We start from the raw sequence: 18,001 nt of genomic DNA, 5'->3' as shown, positions 1-18,001 counted from the left end.
GTCGTCTTACCAAAGAAAGTCCTCATCAAATTGTGGAGGGAGGAAGAGGAATATTAACGGGCATAGGCTATGAAAAGGGTCTGCTCCAGCTGGTTTACATGGGCCTCACCATGTCCAAGTGGGAACAGCAAACCAAAAAGGAGAATGCTTCTTAGAGTACTGTTTTTCAATCACAGTTTAAATGCTAGCTAAGCTGCCTGGAAAACTGATATAAGAATAGTCAAACCCATGGCTTTGTCTTTCCTGACTATAGCTGCTTTGAAGAAACAGTTAAAAACTCCTAAATATCTTTTATATCTCTCTCTTTTTCTCTTTTTTTTTATAATTGTAGCTCATTGGTCAAGCAAAGCCTACTGAGGCTTCCAAACATCTCAAAACTGGGATAAAAACATAATTGCCCACTCTTTCATTATATATGATTCTGAGAATGATTTAATTGCACTGTAATCAAATGATCGAAAACACTTCCAATTTTGCCACTATTTTTTATGCAAAGAGGAGTTGATTCTTTGACCACACTGTCATTCCTTGAGGAATAGTCAATAATTTCTGAGAGACTCTTGAGAATTCGTCTTTTCTCCTTTTTCTTTGTTTATTCCTTGATGGCTTTACTTGGCAAAAAATATTAGCCCCCAAATCAGTTATTTACAATTGCAAGACACCATGGAGCAGTTGAGGAGAAGGGAAGGGAGAAAAGTGGGACCACAAGGAAGAATATACTCTTTTCAGAGGCTAAAATGAGTTATTTTAAAAATGTGATGTACAATACCATGCATTTACTCTCCAAAGCTAGTCACTAGCAAGCTAACGCCTCTAACACTACAACCACCAATTACAGCTGTTTTGCTACAGTTACTGAGTCCTAACTACAGCTATAGGGCAGAAAGGGTGGGCTGTTTTCATTTTAAACTTTCTCCCTTTGAAAATGGCCATAAAAGTGTTTTCTGTACAAGTTAAATGGCACAAAAAATGGTGATAAAATGTTTTAAAGTAATTACCACACATGAGAAATACAAAATTCTATCAAAACATGCATTTGTTGTGTACAAGTCATAATGGATCATTGGCTTCAAGCTGCAATATATTACAGGACCATACATTGGAAACATTTTGACATAACCTCTTACTTGCTCAAATTCCTTTAAGTATATTGTAAGAAAAGTCATTGTAAAGGGCATTCCATATGGTATTGTAAACAGATATCCCCAAGGGCTGTGCAACCTGTTGAATAATTTAGCCCCTACAAGCTCAGCTTGATTCTTTAGGTTCACCAATTACTTTTATATGCTTGTCTGCATAGGATAATGGAAAGAGTTAATAATAAGTAATTAGGTGAATTTAGCAAACTGTTTTTATAGTATGGATTGATTAAATACCATTTTAATGGAAATCAACCCCGATTGCCTATCAGTTTAAATAAATCAATTCAACAGTTGGTAAGCCTAAAGCCTAAGGTTATATAGAGAGCATATAAAACTTTATAGACAAATTGCTTCCCATCATCCAACATCCCCATTCAGACAAAAAACGATAGGAAAAATTATTTGTGGTCTCATATTATATTATATTGCAGCTTTTAAAAGTATGAGCAAATTAAAAAAATAAATTAATATTATGTAGCTGATATATGAATCCATGGTTTTTTTCAGCTGATTATTTCTCTGAGCACATTTCACTGCTCCACAAAATGGCCAACTAAAAAGGAACCACAGAGTACTCTATATGGTGCTTGGAAAGTGAAGACCCAAGATGCACAAGCTATAAATGAAGCTGTTTCTGAGGATCTGCTTCTTTGGGGAATCGCAACTGAAAATGGGGAAGAAAGGCCCAGGATAAGGTTGATTCCCACCAACATATTCCTAACTGGACTGGGATTGATATACTCTGGAAACAATTTATCATCTCCAAGGCAAAAATCACAGGGCTAAGAAAAGACATATGCCTAGAAAGGAAAAAATTAAAAAGCAGATGACAGAGATAGTACAGGACAAAGGATGTATGTTTGTACTATCAAAAGCAAAAGTGGTAACAGGATAAAAGGAAAGCAAATAGAAAGAATAGTGTTTCCCAATCTTTTTCTGACCATAGCCCCCTTCTGACCTAGTTTCCTTCCTGTGACCCCTATTCTAATTGTTGGTTCCCTAGCCTTGTGCCATGGACGCTATTTATGTGATTTTTGCCTGTGCCCTCTTAGTATATTCTGGGGGCCCACAAGGGTCCATATGGTCCCTAGTTGAAAAATGCTAGAGAACAAAAAACAAAGAGATACACAGGGCAGGTGGAGAGTGGGGGAAGAGTCATTAATTTCTTCAGATTAATGATTCAGAAATGAGATGTTTCAAGGCTTCTAGCATTTTGGTCTTTAGTTTACAAGGTGTTTGTTCTGATGTCTGTTTTGCCATATGACCTCTCCCAGCTAGCCTGTCTTTCTAATCAGAAGCAGAAACATGCCTTAATTCCCAATGAGAATTCTACACTCCCCTAGTCACAAGGCATCCAAAGTAAGATAAAATTCCCTCTGATTCCAGATAATGTGAACCAAAGGATAAAGTGTAGAACAGTTGAGAAGGGGGTGCAAGAATCCTGTCATATGACAACTAATATCACACAAAACCAAAGTGGGAGGTCTGCATAAACCTTTAACAAATAAGTAGGAAGTAACATCAAGAGTCTGGGTAAGTAAAGACCAGATCTTTAGGGATAAAGGCAAGTTCTGGGAGTGAGTAAGGGGGAGAAAGAGGAGGAAGCCACCTAATCTTGAAGAGATAGGAGGGGAAAATTCTTTATCCAGGCATGGTGAAAAACAGTCTAATTTAGTGGGAGGCTTCTAGTCTCTGAAAAAGAAAATGTGGGAGAAACTAAGAGAAGCTGTTAATAATCCCAGCCCATGATAGTTCATTCACTGGAATGAATGCTCTGTGGGTTTAGAAATGTATTTTCCTTTCACACATATATCTTGGCGATTGTGTGACAAGAACCTATAGTCTTTTACCCACTAGAGTAACAGGGTCTATTAGCCAAAGGAAAAATAAAACTGGCAATTCAATTTTTAAGAAATGGACTTTGTTGCCTTGGTCCAAAATCACAGCCTTTAAGGCTTACTAGGCATAATCCACTGACTGTTAATAGAACTAGACTGGGGTCTGGCCACCAACACTCAATCTTTTGGAAATGCTGCACCACCAGCCAAAGAGTAAGCAAAATAAATCCATAATTAAATGTCCTTATTTCTTCCAGTTGTTCATACCTGGAAGGGAGAAAAAAACCATAGAGAATCACAGAATAGTGGGTAAGGCTACAGGTGCTATCCTAGTCTGAGGGAAAAGGCAGAATTATGACTCCTTTAAAGATCCAAATTAAGAGAAATACTTAAGAAGGCAAACAATTGCAAGACTCCATTGCTACACAAAAGGTTCCACATCATTTCTGGGATATCAGTGGCTGGTACTTTGGTCTATATAGATCCCAGAACCCTAAACTGAATATTAACCCTTGTGCCTCCCAGATGAGATTCTAAAGTCTAATGGCTTGCATAAGAAACCAATCTGGGCAAAAACTGTCAAAATCCTTTCATGAAATGAGGGTAATTATTAATGAAGCCTGGCCTTGAGGACCCAACTGAGCCCATGTGGTTTAGGACAGGTTCCAATAGCCTTTTTTAAAAAAAGAACAAAGAAATTTCCAGTGCCTTTTATTCTCATTACAAACTGGAAAGGGAAAGAGGTAATTCAAATCCACTGCCCCAGTGCATCTGTCTGGGAAATCTCTTGGCACATATGTCTCTGAGAAGGACTGATACTTGGAGAACATTCTTATCGATATTCTGGAGCTCACTTTATTAACATGGACATGTTCATTCCCTTGTGCCAGAGAGATTTGTGTCTTTTTTAAAAAAGTTATCTAGAACCCAATATGAGGGATATTTTGGGTCTTTCAACCAAAAATTCAAAGACTATAGGGTTGCTTTACATAATTTCTCCTTGCCTTTTTAAGGTAACTACACATCCACTTTAAATATTCCTGGGGAACCATCTAATTTGGGAAAAGAAACAGGAAAGAGTGAGTTTCTTTGGGAGAGTTGATAAAAATGACTAATGACTAACCTATGGTTCCAGAAAGAGATTTGTTTTGAGAGAACTATGTGTGTAGGCCCCCTCTGGTTTCTAGCACAGAAGGGAACAGGAGTAATAAGCAGAAAATGGATATGGTGTGTAGAGCACATAACGTGCTATCTTGGTGACATCAGCTTTCAGGGTATATTTTAGTTAAAAAACCCTCTACTATACCTGGAAATTGTCCTCACCTTGGCAGAAGAGATATAAGGACATTGGGAATGAGGGTAACTACAGCAAGAGTAGGACATTTTTCCTAGCTAGTCATATGCCAGTAATTTACCTTTGTTTATTAATTGTTTGTCTGGACGCCACACCTGATTATGCTCAGAGCTTACTCCTGGCTCTGCACTCAGGAATTATGCCTTGCAAGGCTCAGAGGACCATATGGGGTGCTGGAAATAGAACTCTGATCAGCTGCATGTAAGACAAGTGCCTTACCCACTATACTACTTCTCCAGCCACTCACTGCCACATTTTAAAAGAAAGTTTTAACAGTGAATGGCAGCCACAGTCATTTAAAAATACTGAGATAGCATCTCATAAAATCAGAATGAACAAAGCTATTGTTACGCTCTTCCTTCCTTCTTATTTTTGCTCCAATAACAAGAAACATTTCATTCAGCTTTCAAAAACCAACCAATATGAGATGCTATGAGCTGCCTAAAGAAAAGAGTCTGCCTCCATTTCATGTGGGCATGGCAGAACCTCAGGGATGCTGTTCTGAGACATCTCAAGTTGGAGTGATGATCCCCTAAATTAGAATCCATTGTTTTGGTAGTCTTGAATGCCCCCTTTTCTTTGGGTACATCTGCAGTCCATGTGAATGGAAACCATGTGAATACAAGGAGGAATCACTGTATTAGGTTGCCAGGGGATTTCTTGCTCAGATCAGGGCAACACCATATGGCTCCAAGATGCAACATGACCCTGGGAAAGAATTCTTAGGAGCCTTAATGGAAGACAAAACTGCTTAGTGGGAAAAGACCCTGGAATAAGAGCCAGGAGATGTGGGTTCTAATCCCAGTCTTGCCCTGGCCACCTGTGCGACATTGGGGAAATGACCTCTGGATCTCCATTTCTGACCTTAAAATGATGAATTTGGAGTAAATTATGTGTTCTTAAGGTTCCTTCCAGCTAGAAAACTCTGTGGTTCAACCTAGGCTAATATTAATGTATTTAAGGACATGAAGCAGTCATGCTAATGGCTATCCTTTCCAAAACAGTGATGAGAAAAGGAGCTTTTCTCTCAATTTACATCAGTTAATACTACTTATGAAATTGTTCAGCCCAGCCCCATATATACATTTCCCCCTTCTTTTTCCCTATTTATATTTCTGTAAGGGAGAAAAATCAGGAGGTAGGAACAAGCATCAGTCAGATTGTATGTGTTTGTGTTTGTGTGTATGCATGTGTGCATGTGCATGTTCTTGAGAGTGTGTTTGTGAGAGAGAGAGAGGAAGAAGTGGGGGCAGTGGTAACATATGTTTGCTGAACGACTTCATATTTTCTGGCTGTGAGAAAGGTAACATAATGGGTCTCTACTGGTAAAACAGTACTGGGTAAAATTCGGAATGAATGACACAGATGAAAGTGCTGTTACCATTTTTTGCCTCAAAAATGAGTCAGTTTAAGATGCAACCATTGAAGGCTTGAAATTTGAACTACATCAAGGCCCCTGAAGTGGCAGAATAGAAGCATTTCCTTATAATTGATTAAAAGAAAGATGGACAATCTAACATTATTATAGAAGAGTTTTGACTCAAAGTTATTTCTAAAGATAACATATTTCTTTAGCATTTTCTAATGGTAGATATGTGACAAGCAAGGAAATGCTCAAAGAGGTAGTATAGTATCTGGACATAAGTAAATCAGGATTCTTCCTCTAGCCTTGCTCTTTATCAGCAGGTTATTTAGCTGCCTGGACCTCCATTTTCTCATTTTAAAAGAAAGGTAGTGTGAATTCTGTAAAATTACTTGGGTACATCTTGAGGTGGGTATAGCCTGAGGCTTAGAAAAAGATTTCAACCACTCTCAAGTCCTCACCATTATGGCCCTAAGTAACACAAGCTGTTCTGGGCACTAAATTTATTCAGCTTCAAGGAAAAAAGTATGGGGTAAGTAAAACGGACCTCTCAATGGTTTCTACTAGACTTACAAATAAAGCAGACCAGGAAAATAGATAATTCAACAGTAACCAGTACTACCAACACCTGGATACTTCTTGAACCAAAAATGTGTCCTGTAGCTAAGGGCATCTTTCCCAGGGGCATCTGAGTTACCCCTTCCACCACCAAGTTCCCTCCTACACAGTACTTATTAGCAATCACCAAGTTGCCACTGATCCATTTCAGGGTATTCTGTAACATCTCTTAGTTATGAAGCAGCTGTGGATGCATGCACGCACACATGCACACATACATGTGAGCACACACACACACACACATACACACATAGAGCAAGCTCATTCCAGTTAAAGAGGGAGAACAACTGCAAGTCATTCAATAGCCAAAGAACTGCTTGGCTTCAAATGCTGCATCCTTCAAAATATCTGAACAATTACAAAGAAATAAGGAAAGCTTCACATCTGCTAAAAGGAAACATAAAATTGGCATGCATGGCTTTCACTTAAATTTAGTTGTTTTTGCCATTATGGGCTATGATTACAGATAAAAATCAGTTTGATAAACCTGTACCTCAAAGACTAAAAACTATTTTAAATGATAAGTCCTTAGCAAAAGGAAATCCTTTCTACTGTTAAAGACAAGTGAAAGGTTTCTGTATCAGTATGAAATATCAGGAATATAGATAAAAAAGAGTTGCTTAAAATATGTCATAACATTTCATTCAAAATATAATTAGAATGTCTGGTCCACATTGAAATTATTAAAGTATAACTGTTAAAAAGTTATCAAAAGTCTGATTCTATTGAATTGGCCTTTGCTACTTATTTTGTTTTCTCCTGGAGGTTTCTGTTTGGCAGTGACAGCATGATTTCTAAACTACGCATTCTTCTGCTTTTTTTTTGGTAAATTTTCTGCATGTGTTTTTTAGACAAAAGAAAAATCACCAGTTTATAAAAAAGGAGCCTGAAGAGTTTGCTCCGGAAATACCGACAAGTTTTTATAAAAAGGATATTGGTCTCTTGCTATAAAAAGCGACTGAAAGGTGTCAGACCTGAAAACAATTCTCACAGTATTTTCAGTGTTGGCTGTTTACAAGGCATTCAATAGAACAGAGATAGATGGATACCATACAGTTTGTGTAATAACTTGCTATGTTAGACAGGCTCACTTAGGAATCTAAACTCCTCACTCCTAAATTTTATTAATTGCTTATTTATTCCGAGTTGCCCTAGTGGAGAGGTTGACAAAGAATTCACTGTGCTTTATAATCTCTACTGAAATGTCTACAGTGTTTCCCAATTCTGCCTGATCTTTTTTAGTTAGCCCTGAACTGGATTTCTAAGCATCTGGTGTCAGATTTACAAGTTGCTGGTGTTTCTCCCCCTTGACACCAGAATCAGTGCTAGACAACAAACTAGGGTTTCGGTCAGGAATGAATAGCAAGACTGGGGAGCTTACTTGCTGTTCATCCAGGATCCTTCAGCATTCTTGGGATCAGGAGACAAGGGGCACTTTTATTTGTCACTGTAGAATTTGTGAATGAAGCTCCCCTCCTTACGCCAAGCACACATTTTAAGGGTTGTGTATAAACAACATTCTACTGAAGGAAGATTCTTGGGCAGGAGCAAAGTGAGACAGGGAAAATAGTGCAGGTGCCTAAGTATTCAAGAGAAATTAGAAGAAGGAGCATATTTTGCATCCCTAGAAAATTACTCCAAATGATGATTATCAATCTATCTCTTATAATTGGTAACTGTGGATCAGTGGCCCAGAGGAGAAAGCACAGGAAAATAAATCCAACATATTGCAGTGTGTTTTTAAGAACAACAATAACAAAACTTAAAAAACTTGAAAGCACCAATAGCCCTGTTGTACAGTTGAGCAGAAGTACCCTATTATAACTGTAAGCTTGGATTTGTACTCTGGACTCTGAATACTCCTCCTTCACATGGAATCACCAAGTGAGTCTGAGTCATCCAAGGACAGGGGCAGGTACAGGTCCTGTAAGAAGATAAAAAGCAAAGTTAACTCTCTGTTTCTTAATATACTGGACTCTGAAGTGGACAAGATAATATGAGTGTTTTTGTTTTCAATTAATTTTTTTAGATTTTTAAATTTGGGGTTACACCCATAATAATCAGGGATTAATTCCTGGATCTACATTCAGTGGTCATTGGGGGAAAATTTTGGATACCAGGAATAGAACATGGGTTGGCTGTTTGCAAGGATACTATACTATACTATACTATACTATACTATACTATACTATACTATACTATTCTTTGTTATACTATACTATTCTATCTATGCTTTACTATACTTATAATACTCTACTAAACTGTATTGTATTGTACTATATTTCTGGCCCTTAGTTTTATTTTTAAGTATTATAAATCCAAGGGAAGTTTAACTACAGTGAGGTTAAACTCAGAGTACAAATCCAAGCTTACAGTTATAATAGGGTACTTCTGCTCCTGTTTTAATGTGTCTTTTGTTCAATTTACCCATGGAAATATTACAGTTTTTATGTACACATGGGTGTTCATGCGTACTGTGTCTACCTCTATATAGTTTTAATCACATATTTGTTTGACCCCAACCATAATCCAAATATAAAAACTGCTTTCTCATTAAAGTCTCTCTAGTACTACTCCATTATAGCTACATAAGTATCTCCACCATCTCTGAGCACTAGTAACTTATACTTTCCAACTCTACAGTTTTATAATTTCAATAATGTTATACAAATAGAACTATAAAGTGTATGTAACATTTTTATATTGGCCATTCAGCATAACACCGTGGAGAATCATCCAAGTTGTTGCATATGTTATTAATTTACTCTTTTATATTGTTAAATAGTATTCTATAGTGTGCTTGTACTACAGATTACTTAACTATTCATCTATTTAAGCACATGTGTGATGATTTCAGTTTAGGTCTATTGCAAATAAAATTTCTGTAAACTGACAACCTAAACATTACTTTTTTTATTATAAGAGTTCATCTTAAACTATCCATTAAATTATAGTCAAATAGTCATAGCCACATAGCATTGATGCTAGGGGACAATACACTGCATTGTATTGTCAATATGTATTCCTGCTCAAAGTTAAGAAGGTGAACTGTGATTTGTCCTTTCAAAGGGAAGTTTGTGAAGAAGTAAAAATTGTTTTTGTGAAAGGAGACAAGAAAGAGGAATCAAAGAATAATTTCTCCTTTCAAACGGGAATCATGGCTGGCTAAGTGTTTGGTGCTACCATTCTCTGAGTTCTGTGCATATCACCTACAAGTCTCACAATTTCCCACCACTGTGTAATTAACCACAGTGGATACCTTAGCAAATTTACAATTTTAAGGAAAAAAATCTTTTGAATTATGACTTTGATCCAGAATCCCCTGAGAATCAGGACAGGACTTACTGTTTCACTGAGATTGTTTTTTGGTTTTGGTGCTGGGAGTAAATCTAGGATATCATACCTCTTACCAGACTACCCAAGAGAACACATTTTTTCTTGACACTTCCCCATTTCCTATTCGTTTCCTGAAAGGCACTCGTACCAAAAATCACTTAAAACTCAAAAGCTCTTCCACTCACATAAGGGGAGAAGGCAACTGGAATAGAGAAGAGATCACTAAGAAAAAGATGGCTTGAGGAACCGGTCGGGATGGGAAATGTATGCAGAAAGTAGATAAAGGAATAAACATGATAACCTCTCAAGATCTGTATTGAAAACCATAATGCCCCAAAGTAGAGAGAGATTATGGGGAATCATGTCTGCCATGGAGGCAGGGAGAGGGTGGGAAAGGGGGGTATACTGGGGATATTGGTGGTGGGAATGTGCACTGGTGGAGGGATGGGTGTTTGATCATTGTGTGATTGTAACCCAAACATGAAAGCCTGTAACTATCTCACGGTGATTCAATAAAATAAAAAAAGAAGGCTTCTACAAAAGTTTGTGCACAGATTTTTGTATGAACACAAGGTTTAATTTCTCTGAGATAATAGCTCGAATACAATTTCTGAGTGGTATGAGAATTACATGTTTAGTTTTCTGTGGACTGATGTATTGCATACCATTGTAACTATAATATGTATGTACTTACCAGAAAAGTGTAAGTGATCCAATCTGTACACATATATACCAACACTTAGTGTTTTCATTACACTTTATTTTAGCTATTTTTGGTGTGTAGTGATAAAACTTTGCTGTTTAAAATGAATTTCCCTCAAGGTTAATTTTGCTAAACATCTTTCCATATGCATAGTGGACTTCTCAGCAAAATATTTAATGCTTTTTCTTCATTTTTCAGATAGGTTTTTCTTTTTTCTCCCACTTTATTTAAACACTGTAGTTTACAAAATTGTTCATCTTGATTTATTATAGGCATTCAATATTCTAACACCAATTCCACCACCACTTTCACCTTACCTCCACCATTGTCTCCATTTTCCCAGCCATACCTCAAACCTGCCCCACAACATGCCCACATTAATTTATTTTGTATTTCTTGTTACCAGTAAATGGTTAATGAAATGAGAACAAAATTTTTTTATAGAAGAAAATTTGTGAAAATTGTTGTATCTCACCATGGGGACGTTAAGTTCTTTTCTAAAGGTCTGCTAAACTTTTGCTGAATGTTAAGCCTTCTGTGTTAATGTTTTAGTTAGTCAAGATTGATTGGCATCTATGTTACATCCCATCCAATCTGATGTGCTCCTACTGGGATGTCATTGTTGTAGAGTTCAGAGATGTCATGTAGCTGTGCATGCTCCAGAAAATCCAGAATATTTAACTGGGCTGTCTAAGATTTATTTACAAGTCTCTGGAACAAGGCCGGTAGAAAAACTTACATGGTGACAACAAGAGATGTGGTGCTGCTGCCGAAGATTCTGGAAGCATAAGCAGGTGTGGGCAGGTCCCCTACTCTGACTGCGAGAAGACTTGGAGTTTTAAGCCCAAATACCCCAAATTTGAGCAAATTAGGATTTTGGTGGAGCTTAGTCCTGAGGTGGTGGAGACCAGTCAGAGGCATGGAAGTTTTGGTAAATGGGAGCAGCAGTCGGAGCTTTGGTAGGGCCAGAGTTGTTCCACCACTCCCATCCCAAGAACACTTCAGAGGACTCATGAGGAATTGAATATCCTAGAAATTTTTGTGACTAGTTTATCTCTTTCCAGATTTATTTACCAGTCTCTGGAACAAGGCCGGTAGATGAACTTACATGATGGCTGCTGTGGGACATGGGCTGGATTTTAACTTTTAATTTATTACTTTTAATATAAAGGCCAAAGAGATAGTGTTAGAGGGAAAGAAGATTGCCTCTCACACGGCTGACCTGGGTTTAATCCCCAGAACTCCATATAGTCTCCCCAGTTCCACTGGGGTGTTCTCTGAGCACAGATCCAGGAGTAAGCCCTGAGCACAGCCAGGTGTAATCCAAAAACAAGAAAAATATCTATACACTGTAATTTACATAGTTTACAATGGGTTTTCAGGTATATAATGTTCGCACTTCCAATCCAGCAAACCCTGTCTCCACCTCTCTTCTATTTACCCCAGATTCCCTCCCACCCACTTCCCAACTGGATTTTTTTACCTGAAGTTTTAAGTGTTATTTATTTATTTATTTATTTATTTATTTTTGCTTTTTGGGTCACACCTGGCGTTTCACTGGGGGTTATTCCTGGCTCATACACTCAGGAATTACTCCTGACGGTGCTCAGGGGACCATATGGGATGCTAGGAATCGAATCCAAGTCAGCCGTGTGTAAGGCAAATGCCCTATCTGCTGTGCTCCAACCCCTTAAGTTTTATTTTTATATGCTATGTTTTTGCTTAGATATGTGGATTGAAAATAGTCACTCAGTCCATTGTTTTTCTTTTGATATTTTTCTAGTGTATTTTGACAGATCTCAAGTTTAAAAACTTTTTAGTTAAGGGGTTGGGGCTAGGGGAGCTTTCCATGTGATATCCAGGGTGCTAGGTGCTAAGTGCGCCAGAAGTTCAATACAACGGCTTTCAAGTTTGAGATCTTCATGAGGTCCAAGACACTCAAATTCTTTTGATATTTTGGGGGTTCAGACCAGGCAGTGCTCAGGGATCACTCCGGGATCACTCAGGAATCACAGATGCTGAGGCTCAGGGAACCATATGTAGTGCTGGGATTGCACCCAGTTAGGCCATGTGCAATAGTACCTGCTGTACTATTGCTCCAAATCCTTTATTGTTAAATTTAAGGACTTTTTGCTTATCCTGAGGTCAAATTTTTTCTCCCATATTTAATTTCTAAATATTACATGTATAATCCATTTCTTAGATAAATTTTGCTTAAGTGTGTAATTTAGGTTGGGCTCACTCTTTTGCTAGCTGATATTAAATTGCTCCAACACTACTTAAAAATCTACATGCCTTCAATAACTTATACATCTTCGTATAAGAGTCTTCTGACCCTGCACCTGGCTGTCCTCGCTGGGGCCCCTTGGAGGGGGGCGGGTTGAGATTTCCTCCCCACCCCGAGAAGAGCCCCGGCAGCCGAAGACCAACAGAACTAGCCACAATCATGCTGAGACCACTCTCCACACGCATGAAGGTACCAGCAGAGGAACAAAGGCATGTGGGTCCGTGGACTGAGATCTCCAAGCCTGCTTGGATCGGGGCTGAGAATCCTCCATCCAGATCCTCCATCTTCCAGTAGGCAGGGGTCACTCCACCAAATGCCTCCTCCCCCAGCCGTGTAATCCCATCAACGGCCAAGACCCAGAGACTATAAAACCCAGCTACTGGAAGTGTGCAGCCACATTTGCGGCCTCGCCACATCTTATTATCTCATTCTTACTTTGGACACCCTGGCAGACTACCAAATGTAACCTGCCCACACAGCAGAGTCTGGCAAACTCCCCGTGGTGTACCCAATATGCCAAATACCAGTAACAATGTTGGGTCTCATTCTCCTAACCCTGAAAGAGCCTTGAATATGGCACTTTTTAAAATCTCAAGGCTAGGGTGAAGGAGACATTACTGGTGCCTGCTCCAGGTAATCGGCGAACAACAGGATGATCGTGATCGTGATCGTGACATCTTTGTTAAAAATTAGTTATGGGGCCAAAAAGATACTTTATATTTCCACCAACAAGTGAAAAAAAGTTTGAAAATCACTAATTTTCTTCATGTTATCAGCAAGATACGAAGAGGAACTGGAAATTATAGGGTCAACTCTATGGCTATTTAAGAGTCCTTTGTTATAATGAGAACAAAACTTTAGTATAGAACTTCAGAAGGAAGCTGAAAAATACAACTTCTCTCTGAGGTAGAAGGAAAAGTGGATATGAGGAAAGGAACAAGGGGGAGAAGAGGAATCTAGTTATAGCAGTTAAAATGTTATGCTGATAAATAAGGAGCAAGAAATTTGGGGGTAGCTAAGAAAGGAAGGAGAAGTAAAGTACATTCAGAAATCCAAGGTTTTAGTCCTGACTAATTGATACTGTGACATTTAACAAGTTGTTAAATTCTGTTTTCTTCATCAAGAAAATGCAGAATTTGAAATGGAATACCTATTAAGTAGCTGCCTGCTATACGACTATCTAGGATTCTTAAAAGTTATTAAGGGGTTAGGAGATAGTATAGAAGTTAGTAAGAATGCCTAGCATGTGCCATATGTGAGTTCAAGGCCAGGCACCACATGGTACCCCACGCACTGCTGGGTATAACCCTGGAGACCCCATTCTCACAGGGGTGACCTGAATATCCTAGCACTGCGGGAGTTGGGCAACATTGCCTCAATGAGACCTTATACTGAACCATTGGCCTGATTGACTGAAAATTGCTGGTAGGATACCTTGACCTCCTGAGATCCACTTGGGAGTCCAAATGTTCAATAAAGAATATTGAATTGTTATTTTAAAAAATAAAAATGAAAAATACCATGTGATTCAGGAATGCCACTCCTAGGTATTTATTTTTTTTGGCTTTTCGGGTCACACCCAGCGATGACAGGGGTTACTACTGGCTGTGCACTCGGGAATTACTTCTGGCGGTGCTCAGGGGACCATATGGGATGCTGGGAATTGAAGCCGGGTCGGCTGCATGCAAGGCAAATGCCCTACCCACTTTACTACAGAGCCAGCCCCTACTCCTAGGTATTTATCTTAATGTATGAAAACATTAATTCAAAATATTTGCACTCCTACACTCACAGCAGTACTATTTTCAGTCACCAAAATATGGAATGAAATAAATGCCCATCAAGAAATGAATGGATAAAGAAGGTGCATACTCAGTGGAATAGCACTCAATCATGTAAAGAAATAAAATCCTGTCCTTTTGGGAAAAATTAACTTGCCTTGAGGTAATGATGCTAAGTGAAAGAAATAAGGAAGTAAAATGCAGTAACGATGGTTTTACTACTATGTAGAATTTAAATAACTGAAGCAAACAAATTGGCAATGAAACAAGATTAATTTCTGGACTATGAAAATTGGTGGTTATCAGAAAGAAATGGGAGGTGGAAGAAATGGATAGAGAGGTCTTTGTGCTGGTGGAATAGCTCTGGAACTTTGGTGGTAGATGTAATGAGCCCTACACATGTATAGATGGGTACATATAGCTATGTCTCTCAAATTCTACAGTACTGCAAACTAATTATGAATCAATAAAAAGAGAATATTAAATCTTTATACAACAAAGTCAGCTACATCAAATACACTTACTTTTTACTAATGAATTATGGCTTCATTATAAATCAGGTGTTGACAAACTTTTTCTGTAAAGAGTTAAATAGTAACTATTGTAGAATTTCTTTGCTGGTCACATATAGTCTCTGTCATAGTCTTCTTTATTTAACTTTAGTTTTGATCTTTTAAAACACTGTAATGAAATTAATATTTGTTTTAGACTATAGGAAGCCTTATGGGCAGAATTTGGTTTCCTATTCTACACTACCAAATACAATATATCAGAAAACTGATTGAGGGTCGGAGAGTAAAATACTAAGAAAACAAGGAGTCTAACAAATATTTTTAAAAGGAAATTCAGGCAAAGTATAATACAATGGAATCTGATATCTGAAATAATTTAGTTCCAAAATACTTTAATGAAGTAAAAATTAAAAATCCGTTAGAAAATCAGTTTGAATTCTAGACTTCCAGAATGTGGGAATAAATCTCTAAAACTGCATTCTATAAAAATGCAGTAATCCTTGAAAATGGTCAAATTTAATGTTTTTAGAGTCCTGGAAATTAATCAAAGGTTTGCAACAAACCAAAATTGTTAAGAAATGGCTTAATCTGAGGGGTATGGTGCCGTCAGCATGTCAATCTGTACCTGTGAGGTAAGTGCATCAGCAGCCTGATAGCACCGTCAGACTTTCAGACACCCCAAAATTGCTGCTGTGCCTTTGGACAAACCCCAAAAACTTGGGGCAAAGTTTACCAAGAAAGTAAACGGCCAAAAGTTAAGTATGTGGTAGACACACCCACAAACCACCTTTGGTTCAGCTATAAAATTGGAAGCATGGCCTCTCTGGTTCCTGATAGAACTGCTTAACGGCCATGATCCCAGAGACTCAGAAACGAATTTTGGAACCCAAAGCCTTTTGGCAGAAATGCGTCCAGTTCCTGCAGTAGGTTACTGGCACTGGGCCACGCCAGGTGGGAATAGGTTTTGTGCCTTGGCCTGTTCCCTCTGGTGACCTGGTGACCAACATCCTCCAGAGGCCACTGGACAGTCAGGTTTGGGCCTGCAGTGACAAGACATGCAGGGCCTCACCAGATGGGGGTGGGACCGGCCCTTTCCTCCCCATTCCAAAGAGACCCTGAGTCGCCGCCTACAAATGGCCTCTCTGGCTCCTGATCGAGCTGATTAATGGCCATAATCCCAAAGACTCAGAAAGAAATCTCGAAACCCAGCAGCTTTTGGCAGAAATGCATCTGGACCGCATACAAGGTGGCTGCCACCTCAGAGCTTATTGGAAAGCCAGGTATGAGCCAGTGGTAACGGGGCAACTGCAGTTTCATGGGAAGGGGGGTGGTACTGGCTCGTCCTTCATGTTCTACCGAGGTCACGAGTTGCCCCCCATGAGCGGCTCTCTGGTATGGCCATGGCTCCAGAGGCAAAAGGACTTAATCCAGAGCCCGGCAGCTTGTGGCAGAAAAGTGAATGGACCATGTGTTAAACTACGGCGCCATGCCTCCCCGGGAGGGAAAGGCGTTGCTCCCTTCCACCATTTTCCCCCCTGGCAGCAAGGTGGCCACCACCTCAGAGCTTATTGGAAAGCCAGGTATGAGCCGGCGGTGAAGGGGCAACTGCAGTCTCATGGGAAGGAGGGTGGTACTGGTTCGTCCTTTACGCCCTACAGAGGTCACAAGTTGCCCCCCACGAGTGGCTCTATGGCACGGCCATGACTCCAGAGCAAAAGGACTTAATCCAGAGCCCAGCAGCTTGTGGCAGTAAAGTGAATGAGCCATGCATTAAACTACGGCACCATGCCTCCCCGGGAGGGAAAGGGTGTTGCTCCCTTCTGCCTTTTTCCCTTCTGGCAGCAAGGTGGCCACTGCCTTAGAGCTTATGGGAAAGCCAGGTATGAGCTGGCGGTGAAGGGGCAACTGCAGTCTCATGGGAAGGGGTGCGGTACCGGCTCGTCCTTTATGCCCTACCGAAGTCACGAGTTTCCCCCTACTATTGGCTCTCCGGCACAGCTATAACACCAGATTCACAGAAACCAATCTTGTAATTATCTGGCTCTTTGCATAAATTCAAAATCTCATGGCCGCTATCACGGCCGCACGGCATTATATGATTCTCATAACCAGCTATAGAAAACAAAAGATTTCACTATGCCTTTTCAGCAATTCTGATTGTTGGGGGGGGGGAATTCTAAACAATAATGGTTCATCTTTTGTCTAAATAATGAATGTAATCAATGTAGAGAAGAGTTAAGTAGAAATCATCTGCCTTACAGGCATTGGGAGGGGTGAGAGGGGGGGTATACTGGGGTTCTTGGTGGTGAAAAATGAGTACTGGTGAAGGGAAAGGTGTTTGATCATTGTATGACCTAGACTTAAACCTGAAAGCTTTGTAACTTTTCCCACAGTGATTTGATAAATAAATATAAGAAGAAAAATTAACGTGCCTTTTGTATAGAAAATAAGAGAATTATGTTGTATAATTTAATTTCTGAGGATATGGGTTTGATTTGCTTATTTCTATCTTCAAAATCATGCAGCATATCTCTAAAAATCATTCTTAATTTTTCTTGCTTTAACATGTTAAAATTCTCTTATTACTGAAATTAAATTCTAATAAAAGAAAGAAATGGCTGAATCTCAGTAACAACACTAAGATTTACTTTAATAATTGCTTTAATTTTCTCTATACCAATCTCCCTCTCTAACTGTTGGGTTTTCATGAAAACAAATACCATCACAACTGCAGTAGCTGAAAAATAGCAACTGAGCAATAACTGAAGAAGTAGAACTGGTTTAGAGTTCCTCAATTACCTTTTTCCTAGACAATTTTATTATATGTCCTGTGTGGTAGCTCCTTCGAAACTCCCCCTTGTAAACCTTTTCTCTATTTGACCTAATAACCTGCACTCATCATAAACAGCCTTTTAAATGTGCATCAATTAGTTGCAGTTGTCTAAAATCTGCATACCCAATGTAGAGACAGTAATTGAAACAAATAAAGCTACTCAATACCATTTTTAAAAAAGTTGAAAAATTAGACTTAGACAGGGGACCTCAGAAATTTGTCAGGGTAACAAAA

At 39.0% G+C, this 18,001-nt stretch overlaps 1 protein-coding gene across 2 annotated transcripts in view; it reads right to left on the bottom strand.

Annotated features, from left to right (window-relative positions):
- Window positions 1-4,605: 4,605 nt before the first annotated feature.
- Window positions 4,606-18,001, bottom strand: part of DCX (doublecortin) — a 155,859-nt gene continuing 142,463 nt past the window's right edge. For both annotated transcript variants that reach the window (XM_056125749.1, XM_056125750.1), the window contains exon 7: window positions 4,606-8,239. In XM_056125749.1, coding sequence (XP_055981724.1) covers window positions 8,183-8,239 — 57 coding nt within the window. In that variant the 3' untranslated portion in view covers window positions 4,606-8,182. The remainder of the gene's footprint in view (window positions 8,240-18,001) is intronic.

The sequence above is a fragment of the Sorex fumeus genome, unplaced genomic scaffold (genome assembly GCF_029834395.1).
Source record: "Sorex fumeus unplaced genomic scaffold, SorFum_2.1 ptg000058l, whole genome shotgun sequence".
NCBI classification, from domain to species: domain Eukaryota; kingdom Metazoa; phylum Chordata; class Mammalia; order Eulipotyphla; family Soricidae; genus Sorex; species Sorex fumeus.
Note: the sequence above shows the minus strand (reverse complement) of the source record. Positions and strands in the feature narration are given on the sequence as shown.